General features: G+C 40.7%; 3 protein-coding genes across 4 annotated transcripts; all 3 read left to right on the forward strand.

Annotated features, from left to right (window-relative positions):
• The first annotated feature begins 34 nt into the window (after nucleotides 1–34).
• On the forward strand, nucleotides 35–12,747 carry LOC131554432 (oocyte zinc finger protein XlCOF6.1-like). The gene is made up of 4 exons (NM_001423737.1): nucleotides 35–56; nucleotides 773–955; nucleotides 5,394–5,834; nucleotides 8,473–12,747. The coding sequence occupies exons 2-4, from the start codon at nucleotides 901–903 to the stop codon at nucleotides 9,303–9,305; spliced, it is 1,329 nt and encodes a 442-aa protein (NP_001410666.1). The 5' UTR covers nucleotides 35–56; nucleotides 773–900; the 3' UTR covers nucleotides 9,306–12,747.
• A 2,639-nt stretch (nucleotides 12,748–15,386) lies between these two features.
• Nucleotides 15,387–19,278, forward strand: si:dkey-20i20.2. Of its 2 annotated transcripts, none has more exons than XM_073936178.1 (4): nucleotides 15,387–15,413; nucleotides 16,872–17,054; nucleotides 17,167–17,515; nucleotides 18,405–19,278. In XM_073936178.1, the coding sequence occupies exons 2-4, from the start codon at nucleotides 17,000–17,002 to the stop codon at nucleotides 18,421–18,423; spliced, it is 423 nt and encodes a 140-aa protein (XP_073792279.1). In that variant the 5' UTR covers nucleotides 15,387–15,413; nucleotides 16,872–16,999; the 3' UTR covers nucleotides 18,424–19,278. The 2 variants fall into 2 exon arrangements, with proteins under 2 accessions (XP_073792279.1, NP_001410664.1); NM_001423735.1 differs by having other exon boundaries at nucleotides 15,392–15,413; nucleotides 17,167–17,511.
• A 1,687-nt stretch (nucleotides 19,279–20,965) lies between these two features.
• On the forward strand, nucleotides 20,966–25,448 carry zgc:174224. The gene is made up of 3 exons (NM_001111090.2): nucleotides 20,966–20,985; nucleotides 21,903–22,012; nucleotides 24,458–25,448. Exons 2-3 carry the CDS (start codon nucleotides 21,958–21,960, stop codon nucleotides 25,246–25,248), a joined length of 846 nt encoding a protein of 281 aa, NP_001104560.2. The 5' UTR covers nucleotides 20,966–20,985; nucleotides 21,903–21,957; the 3' UTR covers nucleotides 25,249–25,448.
• Nucleotides 25,449–26,840: the final 1,392 nt, after the last annotated feature.

The following is a 26,840-nucleotide window of genomic DNA, read 5'->3' on the forward strand; positions in this document are numbered from 1 at the left end:
GGCGCGATGACGTCAGCACTGACGCGTTCATCCAGCGTCGAGTCTTCAGAGCTGAGGTGAGTCGTTGACGCTTTTTCTCGTGTTTACACAACAATAAAACACACTTTACAGTTTATTAAAGCGACAATCTGCGACTAGTTTCTGCATTGAGTTCACCTCTATCTGTGTGTCTGCTGACCAAAACAATACAGCAGGCGGAGGAGCTCTGAGGACAATGTGAGTGAATGTGTTCGTGTTTTTCTGTTTGTGTGTCCGTTTTTAATGATTGGAGCATCGCAAAATATGAACTATGAATGTAAGAGGAATGTAGTTTAGCAGACATCTGAAGTTTTACACAAAAACACTCGCTATTTTTGTTAGGGTTTTATGATTTGCTAGTTTCTTTGCCACGTCTATCTGTTGGCGATCAGAGTTTTTGTAGTATATGAATATTAGGTATTTAATGTATATATAGATTTCTTAAACTACATTATTCATCCTGCAAACAGTATAAAATGAGCTGATCTGCTGCTGTTTCTTGGGTGTTTATAGTCTGAGGCTCATCAATATTAACAGAGCTGCTGAAATCCTCTTTATTTCTTGTCTGTAGTTAATGTTTTTACTTTATTCCCTATACTGATGCCTCCAGATCTACTAATAGCAGACTACTTTCAATAGACTTAAGCAAGTAATGTAATCACTTATTGTCTCATCTACAAGACAAAACCATCATAATGATTTATTGATTCAATTAGATTGAATTAAGCTGATTTCTCTGTTTCTTCTTTTGCAGCTCGTCCTCCTTCAGTTCAGGTGTAAATACTGGAGTATTCGCATCAGTCTACAAGTGAAGACGAGCATCAGACCATCAGGAAGAAGAGAAATCTGCAAAGACAGAGTTTATTGAAGGACAGTGAGAAGATGAGTGATCCAGAACCCTGCAGAATTAAACAGGAAGACACTGAAGAACTAATAGGTTTGTGTTTATTCATTACTCTTAAAAAATGAGGCTAAAGAAACTATGAAACTCAGTTTTAGTTCCGTTTCTATATCAACATTTGTTTGATATTGTTATTATCCATGTTTGTTTTAGGAAAAGGCACTGCATTCTCAATTTTTCTTCATGTTTACAGTTTTGTCATTATATACAAGCAGTCAGACACATGTGCTGAAACTTTTAATTTTACCCGCTTGTTACGAGTTTAAGATGTTTAAGTGGGATGCTGTCAGGCCCAGATTGGCTAATCGGGAGGACCGGGAGAATTCCTGGTGGGCCGGTCCGTTTTTTGGCCGCGAGGGCCGGTATCCCTAGCTCCAGAATCGGTTGCTCTCAGCAGTCACACTTTTTAAATTTATTTATCTTTTTACTTGACCACAGCCTTTTTATTCATTATTTCACCGCAGCTCTACTCTTTTTATCTATTTTCTCGCAGCTCAGGAAGCAAGTTGCAGCCTGCAGGTTACTGAACAGCTGTTGTGGTTCAGTGGATAGCACATTAGTTTTCGACCCGCAGACCCGGGTTCGATCCTCGTCTGAGTAATTCTTTTTTTTTTCCCATTTTTATTGTTAAGACATATAATACTGTTAGGGTTGTTGAACATTTGAAGTTCTAAAGCAGCTGTTTTCTCAAAAAAAAAAGACGTGATAGTGTCATTAGAAACTAAATTGGAAATGGCCTTATTTTAATATAGTCAGTCGTGAACTGAGGTGGGCCGGTCTGAGGCTTGAAACTCCAGGGCTGAAAAGGACTCCCACTCCGGCCCTGGATGCTGTAACATTTAGGTGAGACAGGTGTAATGTGTGCAACAGATCAAGGATGAGGCAGGAATCATTTCTTGAAACTTTTTTTACTCAATACTTTAGTCAATATGTAACAATAATAAATCAATAAAAATAAATGAACATTGACAATTATTCTCTTTAAACAAAAACCATGAGTGTAAGCCAAATCAAAGAAATTAACAAAACAATCCTTAAATCTAACGTCTAAACTAGGCGACAAAAAGAAATAATGAAAATAAAAATCTAGATCTTCAGTGTACATGATACCCGAACTAAACTAATTACACTACAAAACAACACGGGTGGCAAAACACTCAAACTAATCTAACAAAAATCCATCTAAACTAAAACAAACCTAACAAGACGATCAAAGGCTCAGTGTAGAATGGAACGCCAACAAAGTTCAACAAGCAAACTTGAGTTAACACGGTAAACAGATAATGAATTACTAAACATCCTAAGCATGTCAAAAAATTGTGTGGAGCACAAAAGGTACGTCGAGGCAGAGCGCACACCACACACTGGTCTATCGGGGCTTTAAATGCTTGTGGTTCATCTGGGGACTGGTGGAACCACACAGTCATAATGCTAATGGAGAGATGCTGAACCAATAAGAAACCTAAGGGTTGAGTAAGAAGTAATAATCATAACTCCTCTCAAAGAAAACGCCTCTTGAATGCATCAAACATCATATTATTAGTAAGCACATGTTCAGCACTGTGTTCTGCTGCTCGGTAGAGAAAATTTGGTTTCTTTATTTGGACAACCAGGGGCCCGTTTCAGGAAGGAGGTTAAGTGAAAACTCAAGAGTATTTTAACCCTGAAATGAGAGAAACTCTGGGTTTTCCGTTTCAAAATGGCAGGTTTGTCAAACTCGAGAAAGCAGGGTAAGTCAAGCCTGTTTCTGAAAGAGAGGTAACTTTAACTCAGAGATAGTTACTGTGGTAACTTAATCTGTGAACCTAACCTGGTCAGGAGCAGGTTTAAATGTCTAAACTCAGAGTTTCTGTTGGTCTCCTCCCCTTTTTTTAAGACAAAGGGATATTACTTGCCTTAGCCTTATGTTTCCACTCACCTATTTTAATGCTAATTTTGAATATGCGATAAAAACGATTGATGGAAACGTCAAGATGCACATAACTTTTGAAAATACGCACAAAAACGCGCACATAACTGAGTAGGATAAACTTTTTGTCGATAAGAAAAGATGCGCATAAAGTGTGATGGAAACACTTTTACTGCACAAATTACAGTATGTGCATTAAAAAAGGTTTGTTATAAGAGATGATGGTAAAAATGTTTGTAAATAGACAAACCAGCAGGCTTAAGTGCATTGTAACTGCCCTAGCTGTTTCAGTATTAATGTGTCAGAGTGTCAAAACCATCTGTTCTCCGCGTCTCATGGCTTCAAACGCCCCCACGTGTTCATTGTGTGTCAGCATTGTCTTCTGAGGCGCAAGTACATTTATTAAGTAAAGAAAAGATTGACGCAGCTTCTTCTACCACAGTAAATTCTGTTTTTTCTGTTGATATTTAGCGCCAGTTAATCAGGAAGTGACGATTTTGTTCGACTTGATTCATTGGATGGAAACGCTACTTTTTAATAAATAATTAGCTTAAATTCACTGACCTTTGACATGTACTGTTAAAGATTAATGAGCTTATTATTCTTTCTAAAAACTATTGTTTATTTCTGCTTACATTCTAAAGTCTGGTTTATACTTCTGCGTCAAGTGTCCTGTCTCTGTTGGTCTGCATTAACACTTCCGAAACGCTAGCTGGCAGTGAGGTGTAAATGCTCCTCTGTGTCGAGTTTCTTCGCTGCTGTTTTGTTTTCCTGAACACTTCCTGGATGTACAAGTGGCTCAAACTCGCTCATTTTGAGGCAGGAACCGGCGGACGTGCAACAACTTTAACTATGAGGTAAACACAAAACAAAACTTTCCATCCGGAGCTCTTTCACGGTACTCCACACTTGTAAACAATCGCTCACGCCATTCGCGCGGCTCTCGGTCCCGCCCAGACTCGTCAGTGCTACCAAGCAGACCAATCACAGAGCTTGCGCTACGCGTCGTTGCGACGTGTAGTTACAATTTTTGAGAGGTGCACGTCAGCGACGCCGACGGCCACGGCGAAGGGCTATGCGTCAGCGCCGTAGCATACGCCGGCGTTTGACGCAGAAGTATAAATCAGCCTATAGTGTCATATCAACCTCTATCATTTGATCAATAATAAAGACGCACAAGTGCACTGTTAAATCCATTAAAACTGATCAACGAGTATAAAAGTGGGAACATGTATAAACATTTTAAAACCGTCACACATAACATTAATTTTTTTATTATACTTAAATATTTCAATACTTTAGATGTAAAATTGCGCATTAACTTGAGCAGCTGTTTTCCCATGCTCACTGTCTCTGTTTCACTGATGCAGTGGTGTTGCTTTTTTAAAATATATGGTCATATTTGCTATAACTTTGCATGAGCAGATCAAGTTCAGCTGGAGAAAGGAATGCTGATCTCTTTTTTTCAGATGTTGCCATAGTCACGGTGTGCACGCTTAACTTTAAGTTGGTCTACTCAAAGTTAAATGACCTAACTCAGATCAGCTATTCTAAAACCGAAAACTCAAGAGTTTTCAATCTCTCTGTAAATTTACTCAGGCCCCGTTTACACTAGAGTGTTTTAGTTTTAAAATCGGCGTTTTAGATCAAAAACCATCCGCGTCCACACTAGCGTTTCACCTAGCGTTTCTGAACATATCTCCGTCCACACTACGCCACCAAAAACGTATATCACATGACCGTTCGCGGAATCTGGGGATGCGTGTTCTAGTATAAACAGGAAGCATGTGTCTCGCTCAACATTTGTTTATTGTTAGTCAGCAAACGCCGGTTGAACAATGAACGCGATGGCAAAGAAAGCAAGAGAGGTGTTTTTGTGGACAGACGACGAGGTCGAGTTGTTACTAAACGTAACAAATGAATAACTGCGCAATGGCGCCTAAAACAGACAATAGTGTAAACAACGCTCCCATTTCTGTGCCCATGTTGTTGTTTACAGTGAAGGCTGGTCTGCTGTCTTCCGGTAGCGTTAAAGCCATGTGTTATAGTCATGTGATAGAGGCTTGACGAATAAGGGAAGGATAAGCAATGACACAAAAGCCCCAATCAGGTTGGCGAATCTCAGCAGCCCCACCTCCATTTTCAGATGTCTCCGTTTTCCCCCATCCACACTGAGACGGAGCAGCAGCGTTTCAGAATGAAAACGGCCTCTCCAGCGTTTCCAAAACGCTCTGTTTTCAGCGCTCGAGAACTCCGGATGGTGTAACCGTAGCAAAACTTATGCGTTTTAAAACGGAATTGCATTAGTGTAAACGGGGCCTCAGAGTTCAAGTTTGAACTCCGAGTTGGTTGAACCTCCCCCAGGAGACTTCCCATATGGCGGAGCTGCAAATCAAAAGTTAAAAAATTGTAGATTTTTTAGAATTATCGCTTTATTTTTTGTGTGATGTAATACACTCTTTGTAGCAGAGAACTCCTGTTTTTGATATGTTGCAGCACACGCAAGACTGCATGATAGAGCGAATCTTAAAATCTTAACATATAACTTAATCATTGAATTTTCAGATGTGCTGGTGAAGGAGGAGAGTGAAGAACTGAGTGAGGATGAGGAGAAACATCAGGTCAAAAGTGAAGATGAAACTGAACATAGTGTTTCGGTGAAAAGAACTGTGGAAAAAGGTTTGACCTGCACTGAGTGTGGAAAGAGTTTCGATCGCAAATACCATCTCAATCATCACATGATGATCCACACCGGAGAGAAACCTTACCAGTGTTCACACTGCGACAAGAGATTCAGACATTCAGGGTACCTGAAAACACACGAGAGGACTCACACCGGAGAGAAACCACACAAATGTGATCAATGCGGCAAGAGTTTCATACATTCAGGAAACCTGAAATCACACGAGAGGATTCACACCGGAGAGAAACCGTATCACTGCACTGATTGTGGGAAGAGCTTCAAAGATTTATCTTCTCTACAAAAACACACAAAATACATTCACAGTAAGTAGATCATCTAGAGATCCAGCCCTTCTAGGTTAGATTATCATAATTGTGGAATTGATAACCCATATTTAAAAGCACTATTTGATACGGTTATTTGTTTTCCTTTGTCTTTTGGTGTGTCACAAGCTATTTGTGTGTATATAAGATCTATAAGGTCACAAAGAGTAGGGCCTCATTTCCATTAATTGCTTTAGTATGCTTCATTTCATTTTCTTGTCGGCTTAGTCCCTTTATTAATCCAGGGTCGACACAGCAGAATGAACCGCCAACTTATCCAGCAAGTTTTTACGCAGCGGATGCCCTTCCAGCCGCAACCCATCTCTGGGAAACATCCACACACACACTACGGACAATTTAGCCTACCCAATTCACCTGCACCACATGTCTTTGGACTGTGGGGGAAACCGGAGCACCCGGAGGAAACCCAGGTGAACGCAGGGAGAACATGCAAACTCCACACAGAAACGCCAACTGAGCTGAGGCTCGAACCAGCGACCTTCTTGATGTGAGGCGACAGCACTACCTACTGCGCCACTGCTTCGCCCCAGTATGCTTCAGTTAAAATGAATTTTTCCAGTCAACAGTACATTTACTTTATAGGTGTGCTGTACGCCAGGAAGTTGGGATCGCCATCATCATTAAAAACAAACCAAATTGATTTTTTTCAGCTCACATTGCTAGATTGTGGTGATCATTTCATCTGTGAATGACATAATAAGGGGAAAAAATTCAATTGAAATTGCACTTCTGTTTGCAGTATTGAGCATGGCTTACATACTTGACAACGCCACTCCAACTGTCAGTTTTGGCCAATAATATCTAGCTGCAGACCCACACACGATATAGGCCGGGGCGAACCATTTATGGTTCAGATGCATGTTAATGTTATTAATGTCTTCTAAGACCTCGTCATCAATATATTTTTATGTATATTAATAAATAGTGTACACAATAGACAGTAGTGTATACTTTTTTTTACAATTATGGCGATTGAGACATTGTTTCTAATGACCAATTAATATAATAGACTGAACAGTTTTCTATCAGTCATCATAGATCAGGGGTGTCAAACTCAATTCCTGGAGGGCCGAAGCCCTGCACAGTTTAGTTCCAACCCTGCTCCAACACACTTACCTGTAGGTTTCAAACAAGCCTGAAGGACTCGATTAGTTTGATCAGGTGTGTTTAATTAGGGTTGGAACTAAACTGTGCAGAGCTGCGGCCCTCCAGGAACTGAGTTTGACACCTGTGTCATAGATGATCAGTCCTTTATCTGACAGAGTCAGTATAGCAGATACTCGTTTGCTGGCTTTGCTGAAACATTTTTCAGAGATGTATAAACGATCTGAATTGGACTGATGTTAAAATGATCGTTACTAAATAATAATGAAATATGACTGATATGGGAAACTCTCCCATTCAAGTACTCTAGCTCTGACACCCGGGAGGAGCTCGGAGTAGAGCTGCTGCTTCTCCAACTCAAGAGTAGTCAGCTGAGTTGGCACGGGCATCTGTTGCTGATGCCTCCGGGTCGCCTACCCAAGGTGGTTTCCCACCAGGAGGAGGCCTCGGGGAAGACTCAGGACATGCTGGAGGGACAATGTCTCTTGGCCGGCCTGAGAACGCCTCGGGATCCCCCTGGAGGAGCTGGAGGAAGTGAGGGTGAGGAGAGGAAAGTCTGATGTTCTCTCCTAAGACTGCTGCCCCCAGGACCCGGCCCTGAAAAAGCAGCAGAAAATGAATGAATGCATGGGAAACTCTAAACTGGTCTCGATCGCCATATTTCTGAAATAAAGTAGGTGGTTATAATGCTCCTGATCCATCATTAACCATATAAGATTCGCCCCTGCCTAGATTGTGTGTCCTGGATTATGTGTGCTGAAACGTGTGTGGGTCTGCGAGTCTGCAGCTCAATATATCTCCCTTTGGCAGCAAACAGAAATGGGGAGCAGGGGTCGTCTGTTAAGTTGTAACTCTGCTCGAACACTTTTCCTGATCTTTCTGAATGAAAAGCTCAGAGCTTGTATTGTGCCGGAACAAGCCAGATCTGACACTTCTGAAATCTAATCCGGCACCTCGTTTAACCAATCCTCCTTCTAACATACACCCCTGCCCCGCTCTTCACTTTCTTCCACGACCCCCCCAACCCTCTTCACTTTCGTCCACAAAACCCCAAATACACGACCCGACCCCACTCTCCACTTTTGTCCATGACACCTCTCCCTCCTTAGGTGACTTGCCGGATCAGTTACCCCGATCTGTTCCGAGACCTCGCAATTTACAAATTAAGCACTGGAAATGCCTACTTTACTACACCCAATCAGCTCGCAGTAGAAAAAATCAAGTCACTCCCACTGTTTTTTCATTTAATATTCCGTTTTTCTAGGAACTGTGTCACAATACGAACAAAAAATAGTTGCAGCTTTCAGTTTATGCGAATTTTAGCATGGAGAATATTTCTTTAGTCGCATGTAGTTCAGACACAATGTAGGTTCATTGGTGTTGTCAATCTGGCAACCTGCGTTTGCGTCATTAAAAGTGTTTCGATTTTGGACTGCAATACCTAGTTCAACCACTGGGTGTCAATCTTACGTACTGCATCTTTACGATGTAACTTTAATTTCTTAATTTGCAGACCTGATGGAGGAGGAGGGGGAAGGAGTTCATACAGAGGAGGAGCAGCCTTATCCATGCTCTGTGTGTGGGAAGAGTTTCACACGGCGGATACATTTAAAGCAACATCAGGTGATTCACACTGGAGAGAAACCCTACAAGTGTTCCCACTGCGACAGGGGATTTTTTTGGTCGGAATCCCTGAAGAAACACGAGAGGATTCACTCTGGAGAGAAAACGCACTCATGTGATCAATGCAGGAGAATATTCGTGAGTGCTGCAGAGCTGAAGAAACATCTTACAGTTCACACAAACGAGAAGCCGTATTCGTGCTCCGAGTGTGGGAGGAGTTTTAGACAACAGTCCAATCTAAGAGAGCATCAGAAGATCCACACCGGTGTGAGGGAGTTTGTGTGCTTCGAGTGCGGGAAGAGTTTTATCACGACTAAAGAGTTGAAACAGCACCAGAGGATTCACACTGGAGAGAAACCGTACATGTGTTCACTCTGCGACAAGAGATTCAGTCTGCTACACACCCTGAAAGCGCATAAGATGACTCACACTGGAGAGAAACCGTACACGTGTACTCGGTGTGGGAAGAGTTTCAGACAGTTATCACACCTCACTCGACACATGGCCATTCACACTGGAGAGAAACCACACAAGTGTGATCAGTGCGGGAAAACATTTTTAAGGCCTTCAGAGCTGAAGTACCATCTTAGAGTTCATACAAAGGAGAAGCCTTATCCTTTAGCCCAGGGGTGTCAAGCTCAATTCCTGGAGGGCCGAAGCCCTGCACAGTTTAGTTCCAACCCTGCTCCAACACACTTACCTGTAGGTTTCAAACAAGCCTGAAGGACTCAATTAGTTTGATCAGGTGTGTTTAATTAGGGTTGGAACTAAACTGTGCAGAGCTGCGTCTCAGTTTGACACCTGTGCTTTAGCCCCATCAGAAACTTGATGATCCACCACAGGGATTTCTTAATGATCATAAGATATTTGTATCTCGTTGAAGAAACAATCAGTGTCTGCGTACAACTTTTAGGGTGCTTTCACACCTACACTTTTGTTTCGGAACGTGTCTCGTTTGCCCAGTTAGCGCGTTTCGTTTGGCATATGAGAACAGGGCAATCGCGCTCTGTTCCACGCCATAAAGCGGTAATCGCTCCGAGATCGCTTGAATGAGGTGGTCTCGGCTCAATTGAAACGAACCCTGGAGCAGTTCGATTGCAGTGAAAAAAGCGATCCGATTCAAGCACGGTTATATCACAGTGTTTTATGGATATGTAATAGGCTTGCGGCTATATGAAGAGAGAATTATGAGTAGGGCAGGAAGTTTCGGGAGTCTCCGGATGCCCTCAAACGAGTGATGATCTCCCGGTAATCTCGCGTCTTCCTCCCGGTCCTCAAATAGGCATCGTCGCGCACCCTTCTCACCCCTCCCCACCGCATTTCTCCTCAGACACATCGTGCGCGCACCCTGTCAATCACCACCAAACCACCACCTCTCCTGACAGCTGAGCGGGACGCTGCAAAATAAACCCTGACACTCTGACCAATGTAAGGAGAGTTTACTCACACGTAGGGTTGTAACAATATACTGGTATGACGGTCTACCACGATTTGAACGTGCACGATTATCATACCATGAACAATTGCATATCAACGGTTTTAACCCTTAAAGACCGAGACAGCCGCCCGCGGCTAAAAATAAGTATTGCTCTTAAATGTTTAATAACTTTTGATCCGCTCATCCCATTCATACAATTCAAAGATTGGCATAAAGAAGAGAATCTCAGCTTTCCAGTGCTTTATCACATAACATTCGCGGACTTTCAGAGGCTCCGGAATCAGTGCGGTTACATCATCAAAATTTGACAACGCTGATTTGACAAAGAAACGCTCGTCACTGTGTCTCCGGACAAACCAGACATGATACATTGATGCATTGTCCCTCCTCCATGCCCAGATTGGTTCAAACTCGCTATATCACAACCAATAAGCATAAGTTTCGCTTTTGTTTGTGGACCAACAATGAGCTTTTTAAACAACACGGAATGAGAGATAGGCATACATTTATGCACGGCTAAATAAAACGCAAAAAAAAAGTTTTGCATGAAATAATTCTCATACTAAGTACTTTTGCATGCACAGCAGCACAGAAACATGACAAAACAGTGACACAGCAAAGACGAACTGCTGCTCTTGCTGTTTTCAAAAGACGCAAATGATGATGCAGCTGTTTGTCTGCATTGCAGACAACCATATCCAAATCCATATCCACAGACAGTCATATCCATGCTGGCACATAAAACCTATGGATGTTCCATATTGAATCTAGTTTCGTTATGTAACTATTTATAGTATAGCAAATATTTATATCTATTTTTTTACTGAGGATTTGCACCATGTTTATTTGGACTTTATTTGGACTTTGACACATTATTTATTATTTTCTTATTTTTTTATTTGTTCATTGTAAGTGGTGTTGTTTATAGTAACTAAAAATATATTATTTGGAAAAAGTCAAATTTGCTTCACTGTTCTATTATTTTGTAACATTTGTAACATACCGTTTACCGCGAAACCGTCAAACCGTGGTATTGTTTTAGACGATTATCATACCGTAAAAAATTCATACCGTTACAACCCTACTCGCACGTGACTTGTTTTAGCTCTTTTGGTCCGATTAGAAACTTTGCAGTGTGAAAGCGAACCGCTCCAAGAGCAAAGAGCAACAATGTAACAATTGTAATCTCTGTTTCGGAACAACTGAATCGATTCACAGGTGTGAAAGCAGCCTTAATGTGTCTTTTGACATCAGTTTCATTGTGTGATTTAGATCAGTTTACTATAGAGTTCCTCACCATCGAACATAATCTGAAGGGTTTATTATTGTAGGCCTTTATTTTTCTATAATATTGAGTTTTCTTGTGCGTATTCATGTAATTCTGCTAATATTTTATCACATCAAGGTTTACAAGAGAAACTTTGCACTTTTAACCTCTGTTATTTGCAAAACTAGATGCACACAGTGTGATATATTGATTTAAGTGCCTAATAAACAATACTTCAGCCCACACATGACTGAGATTAAAGGCTCCCACACACCGGGACGTTTTGTTTGCGTTTATCGTCAGCGTTTTACGAGACATTTTTCAGTGTTCAAACCCAAGCGCTTTTCACTGGCGTCAAGCAGAAGAGTATGCTAAATCACTCTTTTGACGTTAGATGGCGCTGCACAACTATAAGCTTCTGACACCCGGTTATAACACAGAAGAAGTGGAGGAGCAGAAATTCACACGCTTGTTAAAGTTACTGGTGACTCGAACAAGCATGGATGGTTCAAGCAGCAGCTCCAGCTCTAGCGATGAAGAAATGATTATTGTGCATCAGTGCTATAAGCAGCTCCACATTCATACCGCCTCTGGGCATCTTCTTCAATGTGCGCTCGCATTGACGGTTTTGCGCTTGAGCGCCTCCAAGTGCTGTTTACGGTAACTTCAGCAGCTCCGTGCATGTGAACAAAGGTGCCGATCTGATTGGTGGAGAAGGTTTTGACGTTTTTTTTTAAATTACGCTTTTGCACCTGGCGTTTTGCGCGTTGGTGTGCACAATTACATTGACGGCCTTTAGTTACGAGGCGTTAAACGTCGATGGAAAATGCAGGGAAAAAACGTCTCTGTGTGCACGGGCCTTAAGATCGCTTTTTGTCTCCATTAGCAATTGACCCTTCGCTAAGCCACACCAAAAAACTGCCACCCACCTTGCTTAGCAACCGTAGCTACACACAGGGGCTCTGTCAAGCTTTCGAGCGAAGGAAACAGGCCATAGCGTTGTGCATATGGATTTGCAAATCTGACACCCGGTATCTTAAAAGTTTGGTCGGGATGGTGGAATGTTTTCCCTTTTCAAAACCTAAATGCCAGGAGGAGAAACGCCAGCATGGATTAAGTTTGGTTAGGGGCGCTAATGGAGCGGAGCTAAGTTGGTTTTGCTTTAATATTCCTGACACATTCAGTGACCGACAGCAATTACTCACACACCTCTTACCCTAAACAGATCTAAACTGTGCTTCCTACAAAAACACAAAGCAAGTCATGTTCTCCAGCTGTTCCGTTTAAGCTCTCGCCATAGTAACGTTAGTCAAACTAATCCGCATGTTAAGTGTGACGTCACACGAAGCGGCTTCTGGGTCAAAGCGCTCTATTCAACTGTTCAAAAATACAGCCTTAAAACCTAGAGGAAATTTATTTGGAATGTATATTTCGACGATATTGTGTGGAAAAAAGCTTGGTTGCTTCCTTTTCGTTTTTGCGTAGGTAATAAATACAGGAAACTACATTTAAGAATTTTACATAGCATTTATGTTAGTAATCACACATTAACTAAATTTATGCAGACGGATGGAAACTGTTCTTTCTGTTAACATCACCCTGAGACGTTGATTCATCTTTTTTTATGATTGTGAATATTCGAAAAAAATTTGGTAAGATCTATCATTGTATGTCAAAAAAAATCAGGTTTTAGTTGCAATTTGACCCCCAAAGATGTTATTTTTATTTTGTTTCAAACAATTTGTCTGTGGAATTTTTATTGAATCTTTTAATTTTGTTCGGTAAATTTCATGTTCATAAAAGCAGGTTAAATAACACTAAACCTTGTTTAAAGGTCGCTATTACAGATTTTCTTTTGTATATAGAATCGCTCCAATATATTAAGAGCGAAAAATGTATAAATACAATTATTGTGGCAAAGGAGCTGAAGTTAATTGATTAGTATTCTTGCTGTCAATTGGTTAAGTTAAAATATTATCATTGTAAAGATCTTTAAGTTGAATTGTCTTCTTATTTATTTAATTTATGTAATTTATTTTTTAGTTTGTTATTAGTTTTGTGTTTTTTTGGATGTCATGTTTAAATTGTATATTTGTTGTTCAATAATAATAATAAAAAAGCGCTCTATTCAACTGTATGGAGAGACTCATGAAATGGTAATAATAAACATTTACAAAGCAATTTAATTCTTTCAAAAATCACAATCGCAATATATATGTCCATGCCAAATATCCAATGACCAGAAAGTGATTAATTTTTTTAGAAATTGTTACATTTTTGGTATTTTGTTATGCAGCAAGCCCAGAGATTGTTGTGTACACTATGGTTTTACATAAAATTAACTTTAATGTGTGATAGGAATAAAACGTGATCGTAAATGAATGATTTCTCAACTCAAATGAATGGCGGCTTGGACCCGGAGACAGTATTACATACGTCACCACTTAACAAGCGGATAGCGAATAGGTCATGAGTTATTGATACGGGAAATACGAATCGCGAATCTGTTGCTAACTTTACTGAGCTTTATATTTCCATCTGTTTCAAGCTACGAATATTTGAAATCACTAATCAACAGAACAAAACAGAGATGTGATCACAAACTGAGCACTTGCGATCAATATACATCACCTGCAGCTGTTTTTCAGTCATTTATAAAGAACACGCAAACATACTGACAGTTATAGGTAACTTACTGTACATTGTTATGGTCAATGATGCTAATATTCGGCACAAATCCATCAATTTCCCCTTTCTGGCTGCTCTTTCTATGAATGAATTATGTAAAAGCTCTGTCCATGCGTGTTTCCTCGTCGATTAGTAACGCTATTTTTCATTACACAACAACAATCTATCAGATTTTTTGGCTAAAAATAGAGAAATCATGAACTAAGCTGAACTAAGCGACTAGGTAGGTAGGTAGGTTACTTTATTTATACCCGCCCTGCTGAAAAATCCGGCTTAAACCAGCCTAGGCTGGTTGGCTGGTTTTAGCTGGTCAACTATGCTGGTTTTAGAGGGGTTTTAGCCATTTCCAGGCTGGTTTCCAGCCATTTCCAGCCTGGTCTTAGCTGGTCAGGCTGGAAAATGACCAGCTAAATCCAGCTAAAACCAGCTTGACCAGCCTGGTTTAAGCTGGACATAGCTGGTTTTGTCTGTGCTCCCAGCTTGGCTAGGCTGGTCAAGCTGGTTTTAGCTGGTCATCTCCCAGCCTTTCACCAGGCTGGAAATGGCTGGAAACCAGCCTGGAAATGGCCAAAACCCCTCTAAAACCAGCCTGGTCGACCAGCTAAAACCAGCCAACCAGCCTATGCTGGTTTAAGCTGGATTTTTCAGCAGGGCGAAGGTAGATTTGATTTGCAGTCAAGAGTCCTCATCTCTCAACAGTGCCACACAAAGCGACTCACACAGTAACAACAACAAATGCACATTAAGACATAAAACGTAAACATAAAGAATAAATAAATAATCACTTTAAGTGCCCCATCCCCCCCCCCCCCCTCCCCCTCCCCCAAGTAAATATTTAAAATGATCTAAAAAATACAGGTCACTGAAACATCTCTGCTTAAGTCTTATTTAAATGTCTAATGGCTGGTGGTATGAAACTATTTTTGTAATGTTTCATTTTACAGCCTAATACTAGAAACCTACGACCGGAGGGAAGGCTTTAGTTTTAATTATTATTATTAGTATTAATTATTTAATTATTATAATTATTCTCTATTGGGTTGCCTATTAAGTCGTTAATATACTTCTGTAAGGCATACTGCAGTCCTTTTATGTCTGGCTTTCTCGGATATCTCGCCTGTTCGCCAAAAATGACTAATTATATTACTGGGAATGTCTGAGAAAGGCGCATACACATTGTAAAAAGCCTGCCAGGCTTGACAGGTGTAGCAACAGTAACTAGGGAGGGCGGGGCTTAGCGAAGGGTCAATTGTTTTGGCTTGTTAGTATTTTCTTTGGTTAATGCTCCAAAAAGCTGTTTGCCAACCGCAAAAAAAAAACAATCAAAAGAAGAAGACAAGAAGATTTTTTTTGGCGCGTTCTTGACGGTCCTCCCCTCCCGCCCCTTGATCACGTCAGCAATGACGCCTTCATTGAGCGTCGAGTCTTCAGAGCTGAGGTGAGTCGTTGACGCTTTTTCTCGTGTTTACACAACAATAAAACACACTTTACAGTTTATTAAAGCGACAATCTGCGACTAGTTTCTGCATTGAGTTCACCTCTATCTGTGTGTCTGCTGACCAAAACAATACAGCAGGCAGAGAGCAGCTCCGAGAGGACAATATGAGCTCAGTGTTTGTGTTTAGGCAATTGTGTACCGTTTTTTTTTTTTTTTTTTACAGTTTGGATTACTAATATCGCTAAGTATGATTTGTGAATATCAATATTGCCATATGAAGGAAGTTTGACACTGAAAACGTTAAATATTTGTAGTGCTCTTTATGTATTGAAATGTTTTTATAATGTCCAGTTTCTGTAGATTCCACACATTTAGTGCTAACATTTAAACTACCATATTGTTATGTATCGTTACTCATTTAATCTAGATATTGATATAAATGCACTTTTTAAAAATTACAGTAGTAATTAGACTATCTGTTGATCCCCAATGGCTGTGTTTATAGTCTGAGGCTCGTTAATATTATAAAAGCTCCTGTTCCTGTTTTTACTTCATTCATTATACTGACATCTTAAAATGTACTAATAAGATTGATTGTGTTGGTTTCAAGAGTAATTATACAAGAGTCAGAAATTGAGATCGTTTCGTCATATAGGTACCTGGGTGTATATTTGAACAACAAGCTCGATTGGTCTGAAAACACAATCCAGGTGTATAAGAAGGGTCAGAGCCGCATTCATTTATTAAGACGACTGAGGTCCTGTGGTGTGTGTCAGACACTGTTAAAAACTTTTTATGACTCTGTGGTGTCTTCTGTGATTCTGTATGCTGTAACCTGCTGGGGAGGGGGACTGTTGGAGAGGGAGAAAAACAAATTAAATAAGCTCATAAAAAGGGCAGGTTCTGTTGTGGGGGGTGCACTACCTACCATAGAAGAGATTGCACAGGATCGAATGCTGGACAAATTTGTTAGTATAATGAACCACGATAGTCATCCCCTTTTTGATACAGTCCAAGCGTGTGCAAGCTCTTTTAGTACAAGATTAATTCAACCCCGGGGCTACAGAGAAAGATACAGGAAGTCTTTTTTACCAACAGTGATCAGATTGTATAACCAAAGTCATACCAGATGAATTGTGCTGAACTTGAATTAGATATTGGATATGTACAAGTGTTTACTCGTTGTTTTTGGAACCAAGGTGTGCAGTATGAAATGTAATCTTATTATTGTTTTTATATGTATGTAACTTATTTATCTATTTTTAGTATGGAGAGCTCTGCTGTGACATGTAAATTTCCCTCCGGGCATTAACAAAGTCTAACTAACTAACTAAATAACTAACAGACTTAAGTAAATTATGTAATTACCTATTATTATCTACAAGGTATAAATATAATATGATTTATTCTTATCAAGCAGTGTAAATTGTGCAGATTTTTCTGTTTATTATTTTGCAGCTCGTCCTCCTTCAGTTCAGGTGTAAATACTGGAGTATTCCCATCAGTCTACAAGTGAAGACGAGCATCAGACCATCAGGAAGAAGAGAAATCTGCAAAGACAGAGTTTATTGAAGGACAGTGAGAAGATGAGTGATCCAGAACCCTGCAGAATTAAACAGGAAGACACTGAAGAACTAATAGGTTTGTGTTTATTCATTACTCTTCAAAACTTTTTATTCACACATCCTCCTAAACGCATTTAGCAATTTTTTAAACTAGCCTCTTAAAATGAACTTGTTTACCTAACTTTCAGGTGTGATGGTGAAGGAGGAGAGTGAAGAGCTGAGTGAAGATGAGGAGAAACATCAGGTCAAAAGTGAAGAAGAAACTGAACATAGTCTTTTAGTGGTAAATGATTTGACCTGCCCTCAGTGTGGGAAGATTTTCAAGCACAAATGCAGTGTCAAGCTTCACATGATGATCCACACCGGAGAGAAACCCTACCAGTGTTCACACTGCGACAAGAGATTCAGCCGTTCGGGATTCCTGAAAACACACGAGAGGATCCACACCGGGGAGAAACCGTATCACTGCACTGAGTGTGGGAAGAGTTTCAATCAATCATCTTCTCTGCGAACACACACCAAACACAATCACAGTAGGTAGATCACCTAAAGATCCGGCTCTTCGAGATCATACTATTTAGGATAATTGTGCAGTTGATAACAGAGGTAAAAGACATAATTAGCCTTGCTTCCACTGTCATGCATAAAGCAAGCATGCCTTGGCCAGCTGAATACCTTGGGCTAAAGTAAAGTTTTGACCGAAGACGGGTAAAGAGGCTTCACAGAGATCGCTCTGGCTTACATTAACAAAAAACAGCAATTATTACTAAAGGCTGATTTATACTTCTGCGTCAAACGCTGGCGTATGCTACAGCACTGACGCATAGCCCTTCGCCGTGGCCGTCGGCGTGACTGACGTGCACCTCTCAAAAAATTTAACTACACGTCGCAACGACGCGTAGCGCAAGCTCTGTGATTGGTCAGCTTGGTAGCGCTGATAAATCTGGGCGGGACAGAGAGCCGCGCGAATGGCGCGAGCCCAGCGTAGCGAATGTTTACAAGTGTGGAGTCCCGTGAAGAAGCTCCGGATGGAAAGTTTTGTTTTGTGTTTACCTCATAGTTAAAGTTGTTGCACGTCCGCCAGTTCCTGCCTCAAAATGAGCGAGTTTGAGCCACTTGTACATTCAGGAAGTGTTCAGGAAAAGCAAAACAGAAGCGAAGAAACTCGACACAGAGGAACATTTACACCTCACTGCCATCTAGCGTTTCGGAAGTGTTAATGCAGACCGACAGAGACAGCGCACATAAGTATAAATGCACAGCTACGCACCTTGCATGCGCCGTGGATTACACCGGTCACTTGACGCAGAAGTATAAACCAGGCTTAAGTCATACTCAAGGCTAAATTATCATCGATTAATCATTTGTTCCCCTACTTCCCATTTCTCTCTTAAAAAGTAACTTTTTCTCTTTATATAATTTGCAGATCTGATGGTGGAGGATGAAAGTGAAGAACTGAGTGAGGTTGAGAAGCTCCACTATAGCGTTCATATGAACGAGAAGCTTTATTTATGCTCTGTGTGTGGAAAGAGTTTCACACTGCAGTCAAGACTAAGACAACACCAGATGCTTCACACTGGAGAGAAACCCAAACCGTACGCATGCACTCAGTGTGGGAGGAGCTTCACACAGTCATCGCACCTGAATCGACACATGAAGATCCACTTTGGCGTGAGGGAGCATGTGTGCTTTGAGTGCGGGAAGACTTTTATCACAGCTGGAGACTTGAAACGACACCAGAGGATCCACACTGGACAGAGAACACACGCGTGTGATCGGTGCGGCAGGACATTTTTTAGGCCTTCGAACCTTCAGAAACATCTTCTAGTTCATGCAGAGGAGAAGACGCATTCATGCGCTCTGTTAGTCAAGACCTTTGTTAGTTTGCCTTCTTGAAATCTCTCCTCTGTATTCACAAACATCAGATTTTGTAGGTGAATGTTTCATTCATTCATATATTCATTTTCTTGTTGGCTTAGTCCCTTTATTAATCTGTGGTCGCCACAGCGGAATGAACCGCCAACTCATCCAGCAAGTTTTTACGCTGCGGATGCCCTTTCAGGTGCAACCCATCTCTGGGAAACATCCACACACACACTCATACACTACGGACAATTTACCCTACCCAATTCACCTGTACCGCATGTCTTTGGACTGTGGGGGAAACCCACGCGAACGCAAGGAGAACATGCAAACTCCACACAGAAACGCCAACTGAGCCGAGGGTCGAATCAACTGTGCCACTGCTTCGCCCAGGTGAATGTTTGTATGTTAATAAACTCCACTCGTTTTGGACTCCATCACAATTATATTCAATTCAATAATTTTCCTTCGGCTTAGTCCCTTATTTATCATGGGTCGCCACAGTGACATGAACCGCCAACTTATCCAGCAAATGATTTACACAGTTGGCAGTTCATTCCGCTGTGGCGACCCCTGATGAATAAAGGGACTAAGCCGAAGGATGAATGATTAAATAAAGTCAAGAGTATTTAAATGAATCAAAAAGCATGTAGACTGTGGACTGGAAACATCAGTGGGTCTCGTTCACTAAACATGCGAACGCACAAATTTATATGTGAAATGTGGGTACAGACTTTTTCATGATTAAAACATGATTAATCAAAAACCTTCATATTAAAATGTATTAAATCTACAAAAAACGTTCAAGAACAATTTACAACTGCACATACAGTATAATAATGCATGGCCGGGGCCTTATAAACATGTATAAAGAACCTTATATAATTACAAAGGCTATTTACAGGGTAAATGAAAAGTAACTAGACATTAAAAATATATAATACAGTTTATGTTTATATATATATATATATACCTGCCTTAATCCTTCATGGTATAGATTCAACAAGGGACTGGAAATATTCCTGAGATTTTGCTCCATATTGACATGATAGCATCACACAGTTGCTGCAGATTTGTCGGCTGCACATCCATGATACCAATCTCCCATTCCAACACATCCCAAAGGTGCACTATTGGATTGAGCTCTGGTGACTGTGGAGGCCAGTTGAGTACAGTGAACTCATTGTAATGTTCATGAAACCAGTCTGAGATGGTTCAAGCTTTATGACATGGTGTGTTATCCTGCTGGAAGTAGCCATCAGAAGATCACTGCTTATAAAGGGATGGACATGGTCAGCAACAATACTCAGGTAGGCTGTGTCGTTGAAACGACACAAATGGGCCCAAAGTGTATGTATGTATGTGTGTGTGTGTGTGTGTGTGTGTGTGTATATATATATATATATATATATATATATATATACCCTTCTGAAAAATCCAGCTTAAACCAGCCTAGGCTGGTTGGCTGGTTTTAGCTGGTCGACCAGGCTTTGGCCACTTCCAAGCTGGTTTCCAGCCATTTCCAGCCTGGTCTTAGCTGGTCAGGCTGAGAGATGACCAGCTAAAACCAGCTTGACCAGCCTAGCCAAGCTGGGAGTCCAGCCAAAACCAGCTATATCCAGCTTAAACCAGGCTGGTCAAGCTGGTTTTAGCTGGATTTGGCTGGTCATTTTAATGAAATGACCAAAACCCCTCTAAAACCAGGCTGGTCAACCAGCTAAAACCAGCCAACCAGCCTAGGCTGGTTTAAGCTGGATTTTTCAGCAGGGTATATATACACACACACACATTTTTATTTGCTTCAGGCAGTGGTTTTCAAATTCAAACTTATTATCTCTTGATATTTTGTTAAAAAAAACTTAATTTTACCAATTGTAGATAAATAATTTTACGTTTTATATTTGTTATATCTGTCAGCCATGACGTTTCACGTTTTCTTCTTAATTTTAACTGCCCAATAAACAGTATCTCTGCTTGACATTCGCTGCGGTGTGAAAGAGGATTAATATAGCTTTTGTATATGTTAGCAAATGTTTTTGGTTTCAACAGTTTGGCGCTTTTTTGACGGTTTTCCGTTGCTCCCGCCTCGCCGTGATGACGTCAGCACTGACGCGTTCGTCCAGCGTCGAATCTTCAGAGCTAAGGTGAGTCGTTGACGCTTTTTCTCGTGTTTACACAACAATAAAACGCACTTTACAGTTTATTAAAGCGACAATCTGCGACTAGTTTCTGCATTGAGTTCACCTCTATCTGTGTGTCTGCTGACCAAAACAATACAGCAGGCGGAGGAGCTCTGAGAGGAATACATGAACGGACTATTTGTGTTTTTCTGTGTGTACCGTTTTTAATGTTTGGTGAAACGGGAATGGGAATGTACTTAGTATATGAGTGAAGTTTTAGACTGAAAGCTCTAAATTATTGGTTTGTGTTGCTCTTTATTTTATTTTATTTTATTTTATTGAAGTTTGTTTCTGTGGAGACCACACAGTTGCGCTATTGCAGACAATTACTTTGTTGGTATGGATAACTACTTATTTACCCTAGATATTGCTTTAATAAAAATATATTTATATATATATTGTTTTTAAAGTTATTACAATAGTAATAAGTTTACGCTGAAAACATTCAGTATCTGATCTGCTGTTGATCCTGAGTGTTTATAGCAGGGGTCAGCAACCCTGTTCCTGGAGAGCTTCCTTTGCATATTTCAGTTGCAACCCTGACCAAACACACCTGTTTGTAATTATCAAGTGCTGCTTTAGGTACTATCAATTGGTTCAGGTGTGTTTGATCAGGGTTGGGACTGAATTCTGCAGGAAGGTAGCTCTCCAGGAACAGGGTTGGTGACCCTTGGTTAATAGTCTGAGGCTCATCAAGATGATCAGAGCTGCTGAAATAGCAATCTCAATAGTTCACATTTTCCCCTCATTTATTATACATGGGTCTTAAGATCTACAAAATGCCACATTAAGTTAATTTTAAAGCTGTCAGACAAGATATAATCATGTTTTATTTCATCAATCAGTGTAAATGAATCAGATTTCTGTTTGTTCTCCTGAAGCTCTGCCGCCATCAGTGAAAGACAAAGACAGAGTTTATTGAAGGACAGTGAGAAGATGAGTGATCCAGAACCCTGCAGAATTAAACAGGAAGACACTGAAGAACTAATAGGTTTGTGTTTATTCATCACTCTTCTACAGTGAGGCTCAGCAACAGTGAGGTTGTGCAGCTTTAAGCACTTCAACCGGTATTATTTTTGACCTTTTATGTGTTTGGAATATAAAACCCACCTAATTAACTTTGCAACTCAAACTCTGGTTTTTAGTCAGTTAAAATTCAATAGTAAAACTAATAAATAAAATCATTAGCTGATCAGTCATTGAATAGTGAGACCCACATATATCTGTATCTTAGAGATGGATCCTCTGACAGACACGGCTTTAAAACGATATAGTCATCATTGTAAATGCTGTGTGAAGAGCTGACCATTGTAACCAATCACAGACATAGACACAGTGACCGATCAATGGTGTTTAAGCACTTAAAGGTGGGTTTAATAATGTCAGTGTTATTTCAGTTAATTGTGCCCACCGCTGTAGGATTAAGTCCATGCCAAAATAATCATTAATAAAGTTCTGAAAGGTTTAAGAGAATTGCAAGTGTTCACGTGATCCTCTTTCAGCTTGCTCAGAGGCCAGTTGTGTTCTGTGTGCTGTACATTTACATTTAGTCATTTAGCAGACGCTTTTATCCAAAGCGACTTACAAAGCAATTTACACAACTATAAGAGCAACAATGAATAAGTGCTGTAGGCAAGTTTCAGGTATGTAAAGAAAGTGTAAGAAGCAAAACAGTAGTCATTTATTTTATTATTATTATTTTTTATAATGTAGTAAATGGAGGGGTCAGAGAGGCAATTGCAGATTATTAAGGGAAGTGGAGACTAAATAGTTGAGTTTTTAGTCTTTCTTGAAGACAGCGAGTGACTCTGCCGTTCTGATGCAGTTAGGGAGTTCATTCCACCAACTGGGCAGATTGAACGCGAGAGTTCGGGAAAGTGATTTCTTCCCTCTTTGGGATGGAACCACGAGGCGACGTTCATTCACAGAACGCAAGTTTCTGGAGTGCACATAGATCTGCAGAAGTGAGAGCAGATAAGAAGGAGCAAAACCAGAAGTCACTTTGTAGGCAAACATCAGAGCTTTGAATTTGATGCGAGCGGCAACTGGCAGCCAGTGCAAACGGATGAGCAGCGGAGTGACATGTGCTCTTTTAGGTTCATTAAAGACCACTCGTGCTGCTGCATTCTGAAGAGGTTTAATAGAGCTAGCTGGGAGCCCGGATAGTAGAGAGTTGCAATAGTCCAGTCTGGAGAGAACAAGAGCTTGAACAAGGAGTTGAGCTGCATGTTCAGATAGGAAGGGTCGGACCTTTCTGATGTTATAGAGTGCGAATCTGCACGATCGAGCAGTTCTAGAGATTTGGTCAGAGAAGTTTAGCTGGTCATCAATCATTACTCCAAGGCTTTTCATTATTTTGGATGCAGTAATGGTTGCCCAGTCCATCTGTTGCAGCAGATGGCCACCCAGAGTGACTGGCAGCTACAAAGTCGCTGCTAGTGTGAATGAGGCGTTAGACCAGGGATGGGCAAACTTGATCCTCGAGGGCCGGTGTCCCTGCATAGTTTTGTTCCAACACTAGTCAAACACACCTGAACAAACTAATCAGTGTCTTCAAGATCACTTGAACTCTGTAGGGAGGTCTGTTTGAATAGAGTTGGAGCTGAACTATGCAGGACACCGGCCCTCCAGGATCAAGTTTGCCCACACCTGCGTTACACACTAGTATTCAGGTGCATGTTTGTGTGTTATTTATATATTTGTACTGCAATTTGCAAAATTGCAACATTTCAGATTGCGTTTTTAAAACTTTATTATTTAAAATGAGGGTTACAAAAAATCCCTTTTAAATGTTGATGTTTTAAATGCAAGTCTTGAATATTAGTGGAAAAAAAACAAACATATTTGATCGTTTAACATTAAAAATAGTATGAATCTTGATGGAAAGAGATTAAGAATATTACAATTTTGTGTATTTCCTTCGGCTTAGTCACGTATTTATCAAGGGTCGCCACAGCTGAATGAACCACCAACTTATCAATTCAATTCATCTTTATTTTTACAGCGCTTTTATTATGTAGATTGTGTCAAAGCAGCTTAACATAGAAGTTTTAGTGGATTGAAACCGCGTCAGTCCAGTTTTCAGAGTATTCAGCATGTTTTACACAGCGGATGCCCTTCCAGCTGCAACCCAGTACTGGAAAACACCCATACACACTCACATTTACACTCGCACACATACACTACGGCCTATTTAGTTTATAAATTCACCAATAGCGCATGTGTTTGGACTGTGGGGGAAACCGGAGCATCCGGAGGGAACCCACGCCAACACATGGAGAACATGCAAACTCCACACAGAAATGCCAACGGGCCCAGCTGTGACTCAATCCAGCAACCTTCCTGCTATTAGGCGATTGTGCTAACCACTGTGTTGCTTTTGTGTACTTCTAATTCACATTCACAATTGATTGATTTACCTATTTTAATATTTCAGACCTGGCGGACAAGACGGAGGAGAGCGAGGGACAGAGTGTCAAAAATAGACAACCAAAATCCCGTGCATGGACAAAAGGTGCTGCTTCTCAGAAGAGCAGAGGTGAGATTTGCTCTGTGTGCGGAAAGAGTTTCAGTAATAAGCGTAATCTTCAAATTCACACGAGGATTCACACTGGGGAGAAACCGTACACGTGTCCTGAGTGCGGGAAGAGCTTCAATCAGTCGTCGACTCTCATCACACACACGAGGATCCACACTGGGGAGAAACCGTACAAGTGTGGTCAGTGCGACAGAACGTTTGTGAGGATTTCAGATCAGAAGAAACATTTCAGAGTTCACAGCAAGGATAAGCCCTACTCATGCTCTGACTGCGGAAAGAGATTTGCACATCAGTCGAATTTAAGTAAACACCAGAAGATCCACAGCGGTGTGAGAGAGCATGTGTGCTTCGAGTGTGGGAAGAGCTTTGTCACAGCTGAACATTTGAAACAGCACCAGAGGATTCACACTGGAGAGAAACCGTACAAGTGTTCACACTGCGACAAAGCTTTCAATCAGTTAATACACCTGAAAATACACGAGAGGACTCACACTGGAGAGAAACCGTACAAGTGTTCCCACTGCGGCAAGACGTTCAGTCAGTCACCAACCCTCAAAGCGCACAGCAGGACTCACACTGGAGAGAGACCGTACGTTTGTGTTGAATGTGGAGAGAGTTTCAATCATTTGCTTTCTCTACGCATTCATATAAGAAAGAGTCACATTAAATGTGAACTTGCCGATATTTAAACACACTTGACCACCGTGTCGGACTGTTGCAGAAGACCAGATATCAGTAAGTCTAGTGAGTTAGGTGGGTAATAAGCAGGGGTGCACATCAGTTTATTGATTCAGCTCTCAAAGGAGAACCCGACAGACGTAGCCAATTATTACGCCCCAAGTCTAGGGGAAACAAAAAGGGCGTAATAAACGAAGAAGAAAAAAACAAATGTGTTGGGGTGGTGGATTTCCCAAACTAAACAAGCTTCCCAAACTTCTGCGTTCACACAGTGCAGCATTCTGGCAAATTACCAGTAATGTTGCAACTTCTCTTTCCGGAAAATAGCCAGAACGGATTTACCGGTATTTTCCAAAAAGGGCCTGTTCACACATACACACCTTTACGAAATATTTTCCGGAAAGGTCTGTATGTGTGAAAGGGGCTTGTCACTTCCATACAAAAAAAATTGCTGGTTCAAGAAAAGTAACTTTAAGTCACGATTTGCCAGGTGTTTAATTTCGGGCTTGATTGAACACATATTTTAGGAATGCACAATATATCGGCGGCCATATCGTTATCGGCTGATAAATGCTTTTTTTCCCCCAAGTTCTGCTGGTTGACGCATGTGCCGAATTTTCCTTGCCAATCTTAAGCCAATTGTAATCGTTTGTTTTGGTTCAATTAGAAAATTCCACAACCTTGGCAGAGCTCGGAGGATCAGAGCGAGCGCTCCTACTTGGCCCCATTCTGATCTGACAACTGCTATTTTTAATGCTGTCGTTATCGGTTCAATATCAAAATTAAATACAATGAAAAATTGTACATTTCAGATTCAGTGTGCAAAAACCTTAACAATCGTAGATTAAACCAGTTAAACATCGAATTTTGCTTTACAATTTAAAGGGCTAGCATTGCAGTGGTTTGGTTTGAAAGTGTAGAATCGATATTTTATGCACATATGCATCACTTTGGTTTTTATCCCACTGTAAAAAAGTCATTTACACTTAAATACACAGTACTTTGGATACCCGAGCTGGGTATTTTACATTGGTTCATTGATCCCTGTGGCTTGTACCTCTCATCCGTTGGAATACAATAACTTTTGCATAGATTATGGTGGAGACATGTTTCTTTTTTCCTATGATTACAGACATGTGCAGGAACCACCAACATTAATTACAGCACGCTAGACCACACACAACCTAAACGGTGCACTTTCACATTTGAGTTTATAAAAAAAAAAAATACAAAAAGCGCCTCCTATTTTAGGTGTTTATTATAACACAGACGACATATACAGATATTTTAAACACTTTCAATAGTGTTTTATGAAAACTCAAATGGTTTTCTTTAAAATAATACCAAATTTTTGCATTTACACCTCTGCATGTGGATTTGGGAAGCTTTTATATCTGGGTAGGCAAAATCCAGGCGGAAATCCCAAAATAACAGCAGAGTTTAACTGGATGAGTCTAGTAATTTAGATGGGTAATCAGCAGGGCCCGGTTTTTCAAAAGGTTTAATCCGGATCAAATTGATCTGGATTTAGTAATCCTGTTTTTGCGATCCGTGATCACGTAATCCAGCTTACTTTTTGAGCCAGTTTTTCAAAGCAACATCG

Source organism: Danio rerio, chromosome 22 (genome assembly GCF_049306965.1).
Source record: "Danio rerio strain Tuebingen ecotype United States chromosome 22, GRCz12tu, whole genome shotgun sequence".
NCBI lineage: Eukaryota > Metazoa > Chordata > Actinopteri > Cypriniformes > Danionidae > Danio > Danio rerio.